At 38.1% G+C, this 15,113-nt stretch overlaps 8 protein-coding genes across 8 annotated transcripts; 3 read left to right on the top strand and 5 right to left on the bottom strand.

The window, feature by feature from the left end:
- Window positions 1–79: 79 nt before the first annotated feature.
- On the bottom strand, window positions 80–2,755 carry sol1 (SWI/SNF complex subunit Sol1; the record flags this gene model as incomplete). The annotated part of the gene is made up of 1 exon (XM_056180076.1): window positions 80–2,755. The coding sequence occupies one exon, from the start codon at window positions 2,753–2,755 to the stop codon at window positions 80–82; it is 2,676 nt and encodes an 891-aa protein (XP_056036803.1).
- A 1,124-nt stretch (window positions 2,756–3,879) lies between these two features.
- kap109 (karyopherin/importin beta family nuclear export signal receptor Kap109) lies at window positions 3,880–6,821 on the top strand (the record flags this gene model as incomplete). Its single annotated transcript, XM_056180075.1, has 2 exons — window positions 3,880–3,937; window positions 3,982–6,821. The coding sequence occupies 2 exons, from the start codon at window positions 3,880–3,882 to the stop codon at window positions 6,819–6,821; spliced, it is 2,898 nt and encodes a 965-aa protein (XP_056037148.1).
- A 150-nt stretch (window positions 6,822–6,971) lies between these two features.
- Window positions 6,972–9,009, bottom strand: ips1 (mitochondrial GIDA family tRNA uridine 5-carboxymethylaminomethyl modification enzyme Ips1; the record flags this gene model as incomplete). The annotated part of the gene is made up of 2 exons (XM_056180074.1): window positions 6,972–7,164; window positions 7,205–9,009. 2 exons carry the CDS (start codon window positions 9,007–9,009, stop codon window positions 6,972–6,974), a joined length of 1,998 nt encoding a protein of 665 aa, XP_056036801.1.
- Window positions 9,010–9,543: 534 nt separating this feature from the next.
- tfb4 (transcription factor TFIIH complex subunit Tfb4) lies at window positions 9,544–10,486 on the bottom strand (the record flags this gene model as incomplete). Its single annotated transcript, XM_056180073.1, has 2 exons — window positions 9,544–9,626; window positions 9,673–10,486. 2 exons carry the CDS (start codon window positions 10,484–10,486, stop codon window positions 9,544–9,546), a joined length of 897 nt encoding a protein of 298 aa, XP_056036800.1.
- A 208-nt stretch (window positions 10,487–10,694) lies between these two features.
- Window positions 10,695–11,824, top strand: eri1 (double-strand siRNA ribonuclease Eri1; the record flags this gene model as incomplete). Its single annotated transcript, XM_056180072.1, has 4 exons — window positions 10,695–10,774; window positions 10,845–10,952; window positions 11,025–11,430; window positions 11,516–11,824. 4 exons carry the CDS (start codon window positions 10,695–10,697, stop codon window positions 11,822–11,824), a joined length of 903 nt encoding a protein of 300 aa, XP_056035219.1.
- Window positions 11,825–11,860: 36 nt separating this feature from the next.
- mmm1 (ERMES complex subunit, membrane tether and lipid transfer protein Mmm1) lies at window positions 11,861–12,956 on the bottom strand (the record flags this gene model as incomplete). Its single annotated transcript, XM_056180071.1, has 3 exons — window positions 11,861–11,951; window positions 12,000–12,208; window positions 12,288–12,956. 3 exons carry the CDS (start codon window positions 12,954–12,956, stop codon window positions 11,861–11,863), a joined length of 969 nt encoding a protein of 322 aa, XP_056034830.1.
- Window positions 12,957–13,369: 413 nt separating this feature from the next.
- Window positions 13,370–13,717, top strand: mis19 (kinetochore protein Mis19/Eic1; the record flags this gene model as incomplete). The annotated part of the gene is made up of 1 exon (XM_056180070.1): window positions 13,370–13,717. The coding sequence occupies one exon, from the start codon at window positions 13,370–13,372 to the stop codon at window positions 13,715–13,717; it is 348 nt and encodes a 115-aa protein (XP_056034827.1).
- Window positions 13,718–13,945: 228 nt separating this feature from the next.
- erg32 (C-5 sterol desaturase Erg32) lies at window positions 13,946–14,953 on the bottom strand (the record flags this gene model as incomplete). Its single annotated transcript, XM_056180069.1, has 1 exon — window positions 13,946–14,953. One exon carries the CDS (start codon window positions 14,951–14,953, stop codon window positions 13,946–13,948), a length of 1,008 nt encoding a protein of 335 aa, XP_056037299.1.
- Between the last annotated feature and the right edge of the window lie 160 nt (window positions 14,954–15,113).

The following is a 15,113-nucleotide window of genomic DNA, read 5'->3' as shown; positions in this document are numbered from 1 at the left end:
AAAATGAAGCGAATGCAACGAATGAAGAGAAGGAAATAATATTAACAAAAATAGATCAACATGAATAGGAAGCAACTAATTATTCAAAGTTATTATTAAAAGATAGTTGTTCCTCAAGGTCTTTATCCAATATAGTTGATAGGTCTTTCAAAAACGTTCGGTCGGTGGTAGGAGCAAGAAGGATCGCTAGAATAGTTTCGCCTTTTGGGAAAGAGGTAATTGGGGCATTGATCGAGCATGCTAAATGGTAGAGCTTCTTTGCACATAATATCCCATTTTGAATGATATAGCGGAAGGGATTCGTGCTCGTTCGGGCAGGAACATCGGGAGGAAAAACGGGATTAAGAGATGGATGACCGGATAATAGAATTAACAAACGAATGAGAGAAGCAAAAAAACCATCGCCAATGTTACACCAAAACACCGCCTGGGATGGTTCTCGTATAAACGATACAGTGTTTTCTAAACATAAAAAGGCATGCTGTAACAATGGTAGACGCTTTTCGCAAAGCTTTAAACACTGTCTATTGAACTTTGGGATAACGGAGGCAAGGAAGAGAAATGTCAGGTCTAGAAGAGCAGGATTTCGGTCAAAGACCGTCTGAAAAAAGATTTTGTTGGTAGTGTCCCGAGCTAACAACTTTGCGTACACAGCTATAGAGGGTCCCACATAGGGGTGTGTGAAAGGGGTATAATTAGGAACGTCTAACGGAAATTTTTGGGAGTGTTCCGTTTCCAAACCATTTCGCTTGATATATCTCTTCGTTATAGGAGAAAACGCTAAAATAAAATGTAATATTTGCAAAGCAGATTCCATGTTTGGTAACACTATATTATGCGACACTTGTGAAAGTAATAGCAAAACGTCTTTATGAAGATCTAACATGGCACGCTTGGACGGTAGCAAATAAGACTCACCACGATTCAATAGCCGAATTAATCGCATTAAAAAGCTGAAAAACTCAGATCCGTGACAACGGTTCATTATAGTTTCGTCAACAAGAGACATGTTACGAAATATTATACATACTGCAAGCAAGTGTTGCTCTGTCAATTCACGACTTTTTCTTTCATCAGTAGGGCAAGCTTCAGCTCCGCTGTCTGGCCGAATCTTTTGAAGGTTATTCTCTTGTATGCATTCTAGCAATAGATGCCTATAAGATGGCCTTTCGTTGTGAAGGTTTTGATTTGATTCCGATGCAAGTCTTTCAGTCAATATATCCAAGCAGTTCCATCCAACTTCCACCAACGCATCAATTACTTCCTCGCATTTCGCTAGATGCACCACTTCTTGTCTATCATTCGTCAAAAGAAGTAAAACATTGAGGGAGTAAGTCATTTCACCAGAAAGTGTAGATAAGAGACTCATGGATAGCGCATGAATGTTTATGCAGCCTAAGTTTGAAATAGATGGCATTTTCAAGTGCATTAAGGACTCATCAATGCGATGAGCGCTAGAAAGATGCAAAGGAAATCCAGCAGTTGTTCCCGCCAAGTCTATTTTTATGGGATTGTAAATACGAGATTCAACGCTAAGTTCGGCTGGAGGAGGTCGGTTGGATACGGATGGTAAGGGTGTCGAAACATTGGAGGCAAAAGGTTTGCTTTTTTCATTACCAGAAGGGTTAAGTGGGATTGAGCCGCTTCGTTGGGGTACAGCAGTAGGAGAGGGTGACGGTTTATAGTTAGCAGTCATGTATGAAGGTACATTCAGAGACGGTGTTTCACTTTTAGGATTTGGTATTTGTACGTGGGATGCCATCTTCGGCACGGATGCTTGTCTAGAGGTGAGTATTCTTGGGTCTTCCGAATAAGAAGTTTGGTTTTCATTTTGAGTTTGATTTTGATTTTCTAACCGAAGCTTTTGTTGGTGGGCACGGGCCCATGCTTCTTCATAGGGAAGAAGGCAATTGTTATATTGCTGATACAAGAGGGGAACTGTTTTTGGATTAGTGATTCCAAGAGAAGCAGCAACTTTGGGCCATAATTTTAAGCTTGTTACTCGCCTAGAGCCACCTGTGCGCATAACGAGAGCATAAAGCATCATAAGATTTATAGGAGATCCATCAATTGATGGATAATTCTTCAACGGAGTTCCACGCTTCGCCATAAAACTTAATAAACTGACCATAAATTTGTTGTAATTTTCAGCAACATCTGAAGGATTTGAGTTGCTATTTCTGTTTGGAGGACTGGAATTGTTAGGCACACCAGGCGCCATCGAAGGAGATCTGGAGGATGAGGCACCCATACTTTGGTTAGGAAATGTGTTTGGGGGGTACTCAGGGTTGTTTTGAGAAGAGGGTTCAAACGTAGTATTTGCTGATTCCATTTGACTTTTTAGATAAAGTTGCCTTTGTAACATTTGTTGATGTTGTTGCTGCTGAATGGATGAAGCCATAGGTGGCATAGACGGCGACGCATGCTTCATACCAGCAGAAGCCATAGGAGCAGAAGTAAACTGGTTAGTTTCTCCCATGTGTATGGATGGTACCGAAGGTACCCCTTCAGTTGTACCTGAAGAGCCGTATGGAAATCCCTGTGTTGTCGCTGGCGGGCGCGTTTGCAACATCATCTCAGAATATCCTGGATTTCCTTCCATTTGCGGTCTAGACGATGATGAGAGCTGGTAATTATTAGAGGGATAGGAGGGAAACTGGCCGCTATTGCCTTGTCCATACAAGTCCGGTGTTCTTGTTGTTCCCGAGTCAGAACCGCTAAAGTTCATTTTTTGAGCATATCCTCCGTCAAACATTATAGTTCATAGTTTCCAACGTCCTTTTACAATGACAATAGAAGGCGACTTTTTGTAATAATACACTGCCCAAAAATATGTAGTTAACTATTGTAAGTTGGATTGTAAGTAAATAAAGAGTGGCGCTAAGTCACACTATTATATTTTATTCAAGGCTTCGTAGCTGCTTATACCCCTTTACGAACTTCATAAAAAAAAATGTAAATAAAATGATTCTTTGTTGTTGTTTACAGAAAATTAGAAAAAATAGTAATAAAATAAAAAGAACGAAAAGTCAGATAAATCAAGAAGATTTTGTAATTCAATTCATATTATAAAAACACTATATTTTTTATACTGGGAGAGTCCTTTTTGGTAAAAAGAAATACTCTTTAACGTTAAGTACTTCCATTTGTCAAATAAACCAAGAAGAAAACCGGTGCTACATGACTATCTAGAATTAATTTACGTAGAAACAGTTTCGAACAATACGTAGCTAAGCTGAAACACATGAAACTGGAATTTTGTTCACATTATCGATAGTTTCTTATTTGTAAACAAAAGAATAGAAAAATGCTTTCAAACCTCCTGGGCATTAACTACTATTGCAGCCATTTTTCTGTATCAGTTTATTTTTTTATGTATGTTTATTTTTATTTTTTTTACAATATGCTGAAAGATGACTATACGTCTGCTTTTCGTGTAAACAAACGAAACTTTTTTGACATTTGTTTCAAGCTAGGAAAATCTGAAGTATAAAGGATTTATATTTATTGTAATAAAGTCATGGGAAATCGAATTTCCTATGGATGAACCAATATCTATTTTCTCTTTCTCCTATGCATGTTGATGCTTGCGCGGGATTCTCTTACTCTTCTATACGTGTAAACAGTTTTCTTTAATAAAAGTAGACATATATAAGCTAATCTCATAAAGTGAAGAAAGCCCATGACGAGAGAAACCGATCCTTTTCCCTTCGTATATTCGACTCGTAACTTTTATTCATCCAGATTTAATTCAAAAATACCAAAGAAATAAATAAAACAGCTCCTATTCCATGAAATGCAATTTAGTATTGATTTTCCTTATATAGTACCCATGTTCTTCATCCTTCCTTCAACCACAACAACCCCTTCACGTATATCATGGACGGGATTCCAGCTCTTCTTGCAGGTACTCTAAATCCTGCCACCTCCAGGTCTGGTAAGTATTGAAATATAATGGAAATAAACTGACGTTGAATACAGCCGAGGAAGCTTTAAAATCATGGGAAGTTCAAGATGGAAGCTTTGCTCTCCAGTTATTAAGCATTGTTGCAGATGAAAACTCCGACCCTAGCATCAAACTTGCTGCTTCTTTGTATTTTAAGAATTACATTAAAAGATACTGGGATGCTGAAGAGGATGCTACTGTTCGCATTAACGACGAAGTGGCCGAACTCGTCAAGCGCGAAATTATCAATCTCATGATTAAGAGCCCTGCCAATATTCAGGTACAATTAGGAGAAGTTGTAGGCTATATTGCCAATTTCGATTTCCCTGATCGCTGGGATTCTCTTTTGCCTGATTTGATATCCCGACTCTCTCCAGTAGACTTGAATGTAAATATTTCTGTGCTTTCTACGGCTCACGCCATATTTAAGCGTTGGCGTCCTCTGTTTCGAAGTGATGCGTTGTTTTTGGAGATCAAATATGTGTTGGATCGTTTTTGTGAACCCTTTCTTGCTCTCTTCAAGCAAACCAATGCTCTCTTGGCAAGTGGACCCCAGAATGTCGCTTCTCTAAACACCTTGTTTCAGGTTATTTTACTACAATGCAAACTTTTTTATGATTTAAATTGTCAGGATATTCCGGAGTTTTTTGAAGATCATATAACAGAGTTTATGACTACTTTTCTCAATTACTTTATCTACTCTAATCCTGCTTTGGAAGATGATGATAACAATGTCTTAATTAAGGTAAAGGCCAGTATTTGTGAAATCGCTGAACTTTATACCCTTCGATACGAAGAAGTGTTTACCAATTTAACCGACTTTGTAAATATGACTTGGACGCTACTTACAAATCTTACCCAAGAGGAGAAATATGATGTGTTGGTAGGAAAAGCTATGGCTTTCTTAACTTCAGTTATTCGAATTCGTAGACATGCAGAGTTCTTCCGACAAGAACCTATCCTCCAACAATTTATCGAACTCGTCATTCTCCCAAATATCTGCCTGCGTGAATCTGACGAAGAGCTGTTTGAGGATGATCCCCTTGAATATGTTCGTCGTGATTTAGAAGGATCCAATAGTGATTCTCGTTCTCGGTCTGCCATCGTACTGGTTCGGGGATTATTAGATCACTTCGATCAACTAATTACCACAGTTATTACTACCCATATAAATGCTAGTCTTCAACAATCCTCTTTAAATCCTACATCAGATTGGAACAAAAAGTATGCTGCTTTACAATTGTTTGCGGCTATTGCAATTAAAGGTCAATCGTCGAGGTTGGGAGTTACTTCAACAAATCTCATGGTTGATGTTGTTAGTTTTTTTGAAAGCAACATCAGACCTGATCTAATTCAACCTGTTGGGAGCGTTCATCCTATGGTACTGGCTGAAGATATCAAGTTTATATTTACTTTTAGAAACCAATTGCAATCTCAGCAACTTGTCGACATCTTACCTATTATCGCCGATTTCTTGAAATTGCCGAATTTTGTTGTTTACACTTATGCTTCAATTGCCATTGATCTATTGCTTACGCTCCGCCATGATCACGTACACATTTTTACTAGCCTTCTTATAGAACCCATTATCCATCCGGTATTAGGCCAGCTATTTTTCATTATCGAGAGTGGTGTTACTCCACAAAAGCTTGCTGAAAACGATTACTTGATGAAGGCTATTATGCGGATTATTATCATGTCTCAAGAGCGCATTGTGCCATTTGCTGAACTTGCTTTAACTCATTTAACTAAAATAACAACTGAAGTATGCAAAAACCCTTCTAACCCAAAATTCAATCACTACTTGTTTGAGGCACTTGGTGCATTTATTCGAAGTTTATCAAAAACGGGACCGCAAACCGTTTCGCAATTAGAATCTGCCTTGCTTCCTGTTTTCCAGAATGTCTTGATAATGGATGTGACTGAATTTGTTCCTTATGTTTTACAACTTTTGTCCCAATTGATTGAAGCAAGTGGGTCTGAACCTCTGCCTGATTTTGTGGTGAATATGATACAACCTTGCTTATCTCCGGCCCTTTGGGATTCCAAGGGAAACATTCCTGCTTTAGTAAGGCTTTTGCAAGCAATGATTACTCGTGGTCCTCAAATATTTATTTCAAATAACTTTGTGGAACCTGTTTTGGGTATTTATAGGAAGTTGATTTCCTCTAAAATAAATGATCATTTTGGTTTTGATTTACTAGATCGGGTGTTCTCCGTTTTCGATGCTAACATCCTTGCTCCTTACATAAATCATATCTTTTTCTTATTATTGAGCCGTCTTAAAAATTCACGTACTGAACGGTTTTCATTACGTTGTACCGTGTTCTTCTTCTTTTTGGCGGCTTCTACTACAGGTTCATGCGGACCAGATAATTTAATTCATGGCGTGGATTCCGTACAAACCGGAGTGTTTGGACAAGTTATGTCTTCAATTATTTTACCTCAAACCCAAAAACTATCTCTTCCTTTGGATAGGAAGATCACCGCAATAGGTATGGTGCGCTTGCTCACTAGTGATCTTTTAGTATCAAATAACTCTCCATATGAACGCCTATTCATTCCCATCCTATCATCGCTATTGAAGTTATTCGAACTTCCAATCGAACAAACTCAAACCGAGGCTGACGAAGATCTTATGGTAGACGAGATTGACGCTGACTCGGTGATGTTCCAAGCTTCCTTTTCAAGACTGGCAACTAGTGGTGGCAAACGTGTGGACCCATTTGCTCAAATAGCTGATCTTAAACACTATGCTGCTACAGAGATGAACGCTGCTAATAAACGTTATGCCAATCGAGTGTCCCAAATTATAAGCATGCACTTACCTGGTGATGGCCAAAGCGTTTTACAGTCGTACGGTTATGTTATTTAAAACTCTTTATATGAATTAGAAAAGAACGGGTCTTTAGTCAAGGAAAAAATATTTAAGGTAATAAAATTTTGTGTTTTATTTTAGTTATCCGTTCTAATTTGATCGGGTACGTATAGTTAGGCAGCTTACAAAGAGAACGTAAACGTATGATTAAGAATGAAAGTCATACATAGGCTTAAAAACTTCTTGCATCCAGGTTTCTTTTTTAGGATTGTGAGTGGCGTGACGAAGCATATAAATGATTGTACTTGGTTTGATACCTGGAATTCGCTTCAACTGTCCGATGGTAGCGGGTCGAATTGTTTTTAATAACATTAATTCTTCTGCGGAAACAGATTGCAACCTGGTTTACTTGTTAGTGTAACAAAGAATGAAAAACTTACTTTTCATAATCAAAACTTGGAGGAATAACTGTGGATTCATCTCGATAGTAAAGCAACTTATTTTGTGATGCTTGCCGACCAATGTAAAATGCATATCTTCCTTCAATAATTACTCTTTCAAGTATCCTTCGAGGAAGTTCTTTTGCTGAAGGAAGCGTGAGCGCAATATCCACTGCATTTAAATTCGTGAATGATAATAATTGCCAGGCACTTCGATACTTTCCATCATGGGGCACCGAAAGTCCAAGTTTGGCCCATTGTTGAGAACTCAGAATTTTGTTTTTTAAATCACTAATTACGGCGTCCATTGAACTTTTAGTAGTCGAAAAGTTTTCCCATTGACTGCTGTCATCAAGTAATTCAAGAGATTTCGTCAGGGGCATCAGCCTTAAATCAGCATTGTCAGCTCTCGTAGTAAGTCGATATTCACTTCGAGACGTAAAAACTCGATATGGTTCCTTGACACCTTTGGTTATCAAGTCATCAATCATTACTCCAAGTAATGCAGCATTTCTAGGTATTGTGATGGGTCCTTTACCTAAAGCGGCCAAACCGGCATTTATGCCAGCTATGATACCTTGTGCGGCAGCCTCTTCGTATCCAGTAGTACCATTAAGTTGGCCGGCTGTGAAAAGTTTACGAATGTTTTTTGTTTCAAGTGTAGGATGGAGTTGACGAGGATCAACATAATCGTACATCACACCATACGCTGGGCGAACTAGTTCAGCGTTTTCAAGCCCTGGTACAGTTCTAATTATCATTTTTTGCACTTCTTCAGGCATTGAGTTACTTAGCCCATTTGGATACCAAAAAGAATCAGGGCTTAAACCTTCTGGCTCTAACCACACTATATGTCTTGATTTTTCAGGAAAGCGAGTTACCTTAGCTTCTAAAGAAGGACAATAACGGGGGGAATGGATATCATGTGCAAGCATATGAGGGGCTAATGACAGATTATCGCGGATGCGCATGTGCGTTTGCTCTGTTGTATGAGTTTTATAACACGAGCGTTGTGGTAATTTTGGAAGAAAGTTGTCATTCAAGTTACGAAAACTAAACGCTTCAGGTACTCCATCACCTAGTTGCTCTGAGAGATTCTCAACGTCAACTGTTTTAGGATGTATACGCGGTGGTGTTCCTGTTTTCAGGCGTCCCATCTGAAAACCTAGACGCCGTAGACAATCACTGAGAGGAAAGGAAGGAGCTTCACCAAGCCTGCCCGCTGGTGTTTGCTTACTTCCAACGTTAATGTTAGCACCTAAGAACGTTCCAGTTGTAATAACAACGCCATTCGCTTCGATTTCTGTACCATCAGCGAGTTTGACGGAAGAACAAGATAGGTTACCAGAAGCGTCTGCCTTCGTACTAATATCAACAGCACTACCTTCTAGAATGTGGAGATTTGGTCGATAATTACTCATTCGCTTCTGCATATTTGACTTAAAGATTGAACGATCCATTTGAGCCCTCGGGCTCCATACCGCTGCTCCTTTCGATCGGTTTAGCACGTGAAATTGAATAGCAGAATCATCACAAACAGCACTAACAACACCTCCAAGAGCATCAATTTCACGCATCAACGTGCCCTTTCCAATTCCCCCAAAAGCAGGATTACAACTCATTTGCCCAATATCATTGCCTGACCTTGTCAAAAGAATTGTAGGCGCTCCTAGCCTTGCAGAGGCAGCAGCAGCTTCAACTCCAGCGTGGCCTCCTCCAATTACCACGACATGTCCTTTATTTGTCACCAAATTGGTGCTAAACCTTCTTCTTGAAGTATGTAAAATAGTTTTATAAAACATCATGCAATGTTTATTCGATATCCATGTTTTTCCAAGAACAAACCCAAAATTGAACAATAAACCAAAGTGTTAATAAATTTTTTGTTATATGGTGGTAGAATGAAATACTTGTTATCCTTATAGTGGTGATGCACTAATCAAAAACTCTTGCGATGCAGAAATAGCTTATTTTGAACACATTTATAAAATGTGTGGATGGATAGTAATCAGCATTGTTGAATATGGAATTGTAGCCGAAGTTGGATATAAACCAAAAAATCTATTATAGCATTCATAAAATAGCGCAAGTTCCTAAGAAGCTACTTTAGTGTTCTCTTCTATTATTATATTCTGAATTGCAACCAGAAAACAGTTGAGAAAACTTTGACCGAAAGTACCCAGTACGTACCATCAAGGAAAGTCAGAGGCCGTAATGTTATATGCATAACATCAAAGTACTCACAAAAGCAAAACTCATAGATAATTTATTGCTGCCTCATTAATTGTCAGAAAACTCGGCTCATTAACCAACTCGTGAACACGTAAATGAAAGTTAAATTACGAAAACTTCCGTTTGGATAGTGTAGTGGGAGTAAATTTAGTTTGACAGGTCGAGCAAAACTCTCTTGGTTCACAGTAGACTAGATAAATGTTAACCTCTTTACGCTTTTAAATATGTGTACTTACTAGACAAGCATACAGAGCAGACAAAGCCGACATCTAAAACATTTTTATGACAGAAACAAGTAGCCCGAAAATCGACATTCGCTTGATTTGGGGTATTTAGATGTTTCCGGAGATTCTGGTCAGGAAACAAAGTCATCATTAAATGCTGCAATAAACCATTGGGGTTATCGACTTTTAAGTAAATGCCTCCTGTAGCATCCGCAGCTTGCTCAAGAAAGAGTGTTCCACCCGCAATGTTACATATGCTAATTGGAATATTTTTCTTTTGTGCACAGAAAATGCAATTCATCGTCGGAATATATTGAAGAGCCACATCACCAGTCAGTGAGAAAATAACTATCCTAGATCGGATATATTTTTGATTTTGCACTTGGTTTACATATGCCAGGGCACGGGATAGCGCTCCTGACATCAGCGTCTTTTTGGATACCTTTGATGTGGACTTCATCAACCGCCTCATCCCATTGAGGACAAAATCATCAACCTCTCGAAACTTGCGATATGTATTTGCTTCTTTCGCAGGATCTAACAAAGGAACAGTCTCTTCAGTCTCTGGCTTTGGGTAAAGATATTCAACCTTGTCATAATGAGAAGCCAAAACAGCAACTCGATTGTCATGATGAAATGCTAAATGTGCATTTAAAAAGACGTTGATATCCGCCAGTACTTTTGCAGCGGATATACGTTTAGAAAGTGAATACCAAGAAGCTGGATTCGCATCCAATATAACCACAAGTAAACTTGGAGTATCTGATGCTTCTTCAGAAGCTTCCCAGGTCCCTGTAGGTTGCTTTAATGTAGAAAAATCCTCCATATAAAATTAATGCCCAAAATTTCCTTCGCTAATACTTCTTCTCATACAACGACCTTACAGGCAGAAAAGCTTTGATAAATTAGCTTATAAAAATTTTGTTTTTTCTTTATCTCTAGAGAAAATCGAATTTACAAGTATATAGACACTTTTTGTCGCAAGTTCAAGCGAATGGGAAGAGCTATCATCAAAATGCCAACCCGACCTTACCATGAGTAAAAAGTCACCGTCAGCGATTGAAGAACTCAGAGTAGCATTGGAAGAACTTGGTTTGAATTCTTCAGGAAGCAAGTACGTATTAAAATTCCAAATTTGCTCTGTACTATTAGCCCTTATAAAGTATAGTAACTTACAAAAATAGGGACAAGTTGCGCCGACGATACAAGTTTCGGGAGCAGCGTTTGGAAGAAAAAAAGAAGCAACAGCAATGGAATCTTTATTCTTTAGACAATCAAGCCAAAATTCCTCTGTACGTACGAATCCATTTTTTTATGTCTTACAGAAATTTTATTAAACTAACTCGATAATTTTCTTTATAAAGTCGATATTTATTAATAGTTGATGTAGAAGCTACTTGTGAGGAAGGATGCGGCTTTACCTTCGATAATGAAATAATAGAATTTCCCTGTTTGCTTTATGACTTGGAAAAGAATGAGGTTATCGACGAATTTCATTCTTATGTTCGGCCAAATATGAATCCTACATTATCCGATTATTGTATATCATTAACTGGGATACAACAATCGGTTATAGACCAAGCACCGCCATTCCTGCAGGTGCTTGAAAACTTGACAGAATTCCTAAGACAACATAGAGCTATCCTCCAACCCCCAATTGATGAAATAAAAATCCTCGAACCCTCACGAGCGATCCCTAGGAGTCAGCTAAAAAATTGGGCTTGGACATGCGATGGTCCTTGGGACATGGCGTCTTTCATTGCAAAACAGGTAATCATCTTTGGCTTAATTAAATTGACTTATATTATTAAAATTACCTTTTTCTGGGACATTCCAATGTCAGCTAACCTAACAGTTCAAATTTAGCAATACACAGATTCCAGACTGGATCAAGGGTCACTTTGTCGACCTTCGAGCTTATTTTTCTGATGTATACCATGTACCAAGAATAAATATTGAAGGAATGCTGCAGCGGTGGAATCTTCGATTTGAAGGAAACCAACATAGCGGCATCGACGACTCCAGAAACATTGCAAGAATTATTAACAGGATGAGTATGGAAGGAATAACTTTTGAGTGTAACCGGTGGTGGCTCAAATATGAAAACAACGGATGGATACCCAATCGTAAATATCCACCTTTCTTGTCAAAGCGGCAAAAATAAAAAGGAGCAATTAAGATTTTTCTGATTTGTATTCTTTTACATATTGCCATGCATATCTGCACTTGTCGTTTGTGAGCGTGCATGGCCTTCTTTGGCGGAAGTGGGCCAAAAGTTTGGTATAGCGATTCTGTATTGTCCGTGGTTAATAGAGTATAAAAATCAACGATATACTTACTGTTGAAATTGAGGGGAAACACAACGAGCAATAAACCATTGACGGACACGAGAGTCAATTAATTGAGTGATTTTAGGGATGTCCTGTAGTTTCGATCTAGCTCCTATAAGGGAATTGACTTCTAAAGAGATCACAAAATCAGGATCGAAGGAGAAATTAAAATAAGCTGGTTGATCTGCTCCATTGCTTGGAGAAAAATGAATCATCATCTAAAGTAGGTTAGCAAACATAAATACGCCGAAGTGATAAGAACAATAAGGTTTTTTTTTTTCTTAATATTTGTATTACCTTCCCAACGAATCTTCGCATGCTTATAGTTATAGACAGAGGAAGTGTCGCAAATGAAGGTTTTGGGAAATTCAGTAGCAGTTTCGTTTCGACTGTACAAGTAAGATTATCATTTAAGGAAACTAACATTTCTGCTCGTAGCTGAGAAGATCCTTGCTCTCGACGGAGAACTCTGCAGTGACTAAAAACAGGGAATCCTCGACCCAATGAAAGGTTTTTCACGTAGATGTGATCAACCATTGTTCTGTCTTGAGTACCTTTATTTAAAACTGCTTCTAATTTTCTCAAAGCAACATTGTTCGAGCTTGCATCATGTCGGAACTGAGTTAAAGCTTGAGCAATCAAAACATTGAACCAATCTAGTGATTCAGGTTCATGTTCGTTAACATTGTAAAGAGCATCCAAAAACTCGGAATCCAAAGTTGAATGGGTATCTTGAAAATAATGTCTAGCACTGTCAGTAGCATTGGCAACACTCGGGGGAGAACTAGGAGAAGATTTTGATTGTTGAGATTTAATTGCTTCAATCTTTTCTTCTTCTTTGGCTAGATCTTGCGGTGGTGGATTACAAAATAAAAAAAACCGAAGAAATACATAAATAACCGAAATCGTTAACAATTGCCCTAATATGAATCCCTGAGTAAAGGACCACTGTATTAAAAGACCCATTATTTATTCATAAAGGAAGATTTTATTCAAATATCACGACAAGCTCAATCCAGTGACAGAATGTTGGTGGTTCAGCGTATGCTTCACTTATTCAATCCTCCTTGGACGATTGAAAGGAATTTAGTAATACTTCATGAATTAGCAAGAACACTGTAGTAAACTATACAGAATTTTAAAATAATTGAACTATTTAACGAAAACAGGATATCTCTAAACTCGAAACATTAGTTTTCTCCATACGAAAGCCTTTTTCTCATACTGTTTAACATTTATTTTTTGAATTTCTACCGCGGTTTAAGAAATCCGTTTCTCTCTGAAGCTTCCTTTTATTACCTGTGATTGTCCCTCAATTGCCGTCACATTACTAATTATTCTACATTCCATTATAAGAGAGGTTTGTTTTGTGCCGATCTATGTCCAATTTAATACCGATAGATCAAGCAAAGGCCATCGATTTTGCTTTTGATACAACGTTTCGAAAAACTCGTTTGATATCTAATTTGGATTTATTCAATTCCGCTTTAGATAACTTATTCAAAAAACCATTAGAATCTGTGAGCCTTCCCGATTTAGATGTGTCTGAAACCCAAGTAATAATAGTTCGAAACCGACCTTTTGGTATTCGCGATCGTCATTCTCATTCTATAAACCTCGACCGAATGAGGGCTAATAGCTGGACGCATATAAAACATTCAACTCCTACACTTCAAGGGCGAGTATTTTTGAGAAGAAACTTGCGACGCGTACAGAACAGTTTGTAGGCAATTACTAATACTTCCAAACTTTCTTTCCTACTACTTCATAGTTTGTTAATTCAGTAAGGAATTTGTACTTGTAATATTTCTTGACTCAACAATTAACCTAGTAAAAATCTAATTAAGAGTGCTTTAAGGCATGAAAATGAAAGTGAGGAATAGGGCCAGAGAGGAGGGACGAAAACGTTATTATTATAAACCAAAAGGATCCGACAAAACAAGAATTACGAACGTTTAAGCATTTTTCTTGTCAGTATACATACGATCGTCTGTTCCTTCAACATTCTTCAGCATATACTCCATTTCACCAACCCTTTGTTTCTGAAGCTTCTTATCTTTCTTAAGTTCAGCGTCAAACAATTCTTGATCGGGATGACGGTAAGAACTACAGAGACGGTCAAACAAAGTGAAAAATTGACCATAATTGTAGTTGAAATACATGTGATGAGAAGCATGATGAGCAGCACCATTGATCACGGCATTGTTTGAGAAATATTTTCCGTCATGGATAAGAACAGTCCAGTAATTAACAGATCCAAAAAGAACCAAGTAAAGATATTTATTCAAGGGAAAGAAGAAGGGAAACAAATGATAGGGTAAAGATTGACTATAACCATCAAGGAAGTGGAAAGCATGTGAAGAAAATGGAGTAGGGATGATCCATTTGTGGTGTAATTTATGTAGAGGGCCATAAAACCAAGGGTGATGAAGACCACGATGAATCCAGTAAATTAAGAAATCGGAAAAGAGAAGAAACAGGATAACAGAGAAACCCAAATAAAAGTATCCATACTCAGCTGGATCGTCGTAAGCATAAGAATAGCCACGGAGTTCAGCCAAAAACCATGGAAATGTTAAGACGGCCATACCGGGAAGATTTGATAATGCAACCTTCAACTCCAACAACTCTTGGTTCTTCAAAAACTTGGGATGCTGACGAGCTTCTTGACGATCGAAATAGAAAAAGTAAGCTATGCATGCCGAAACAAAATAGGATAAAGTTCCCATTATCCATGTGATGAAAAACAAACTAAGACCTTGTCGGAACAAGTTATTGCGATCAAGGAAAGCAGACGCGATTGTAGACGAATTACTAATAGAGTTGTTTATTATAGCGGTAGTCGTGTTCATGCTCGAAGCTTCCATAACAGGAGAGGCAGGAGAGGCAGGAAATGCATTCACAACTTTGCCATACAATGAATCAAAGACATAATTGTCTGCAATCTCTAAGAATACATCCATTTGCCTGAAATTTCAAAAACCAAACTTTACAAATAGTTTTACTTCTCACTCGAAATACGTTTTGGGCAAATAACTATCGAGTGCTGAATTGATACCCAGCAAATAATAATTGTTTGCAAAAGCAATTGGTAAATGAAAAACTGAATATGCTGTTCTTCTC

Source organism: Schizosaccharomyces osmophilus, chromosome 1 (assembly GCF_027921745.1).
Source record: "Schizosaccharomyces osmophilus chromosome 1, complete sequence".
NCBI classification, from domain to species: Eukaryota; Fungi; Ascomycota; class Schizosaccharomycetes; order Schizosaccharomycetales; family Schizosaccharomycetaceae; genus Schizosaccharomyces; species Schizosaccharomyces osmophilus.
The sequence above is the reverse complement of the archived record's forward strand: the minus strand, read 5'-3'. Positions and strand labels throughout refer to the sequence as shown.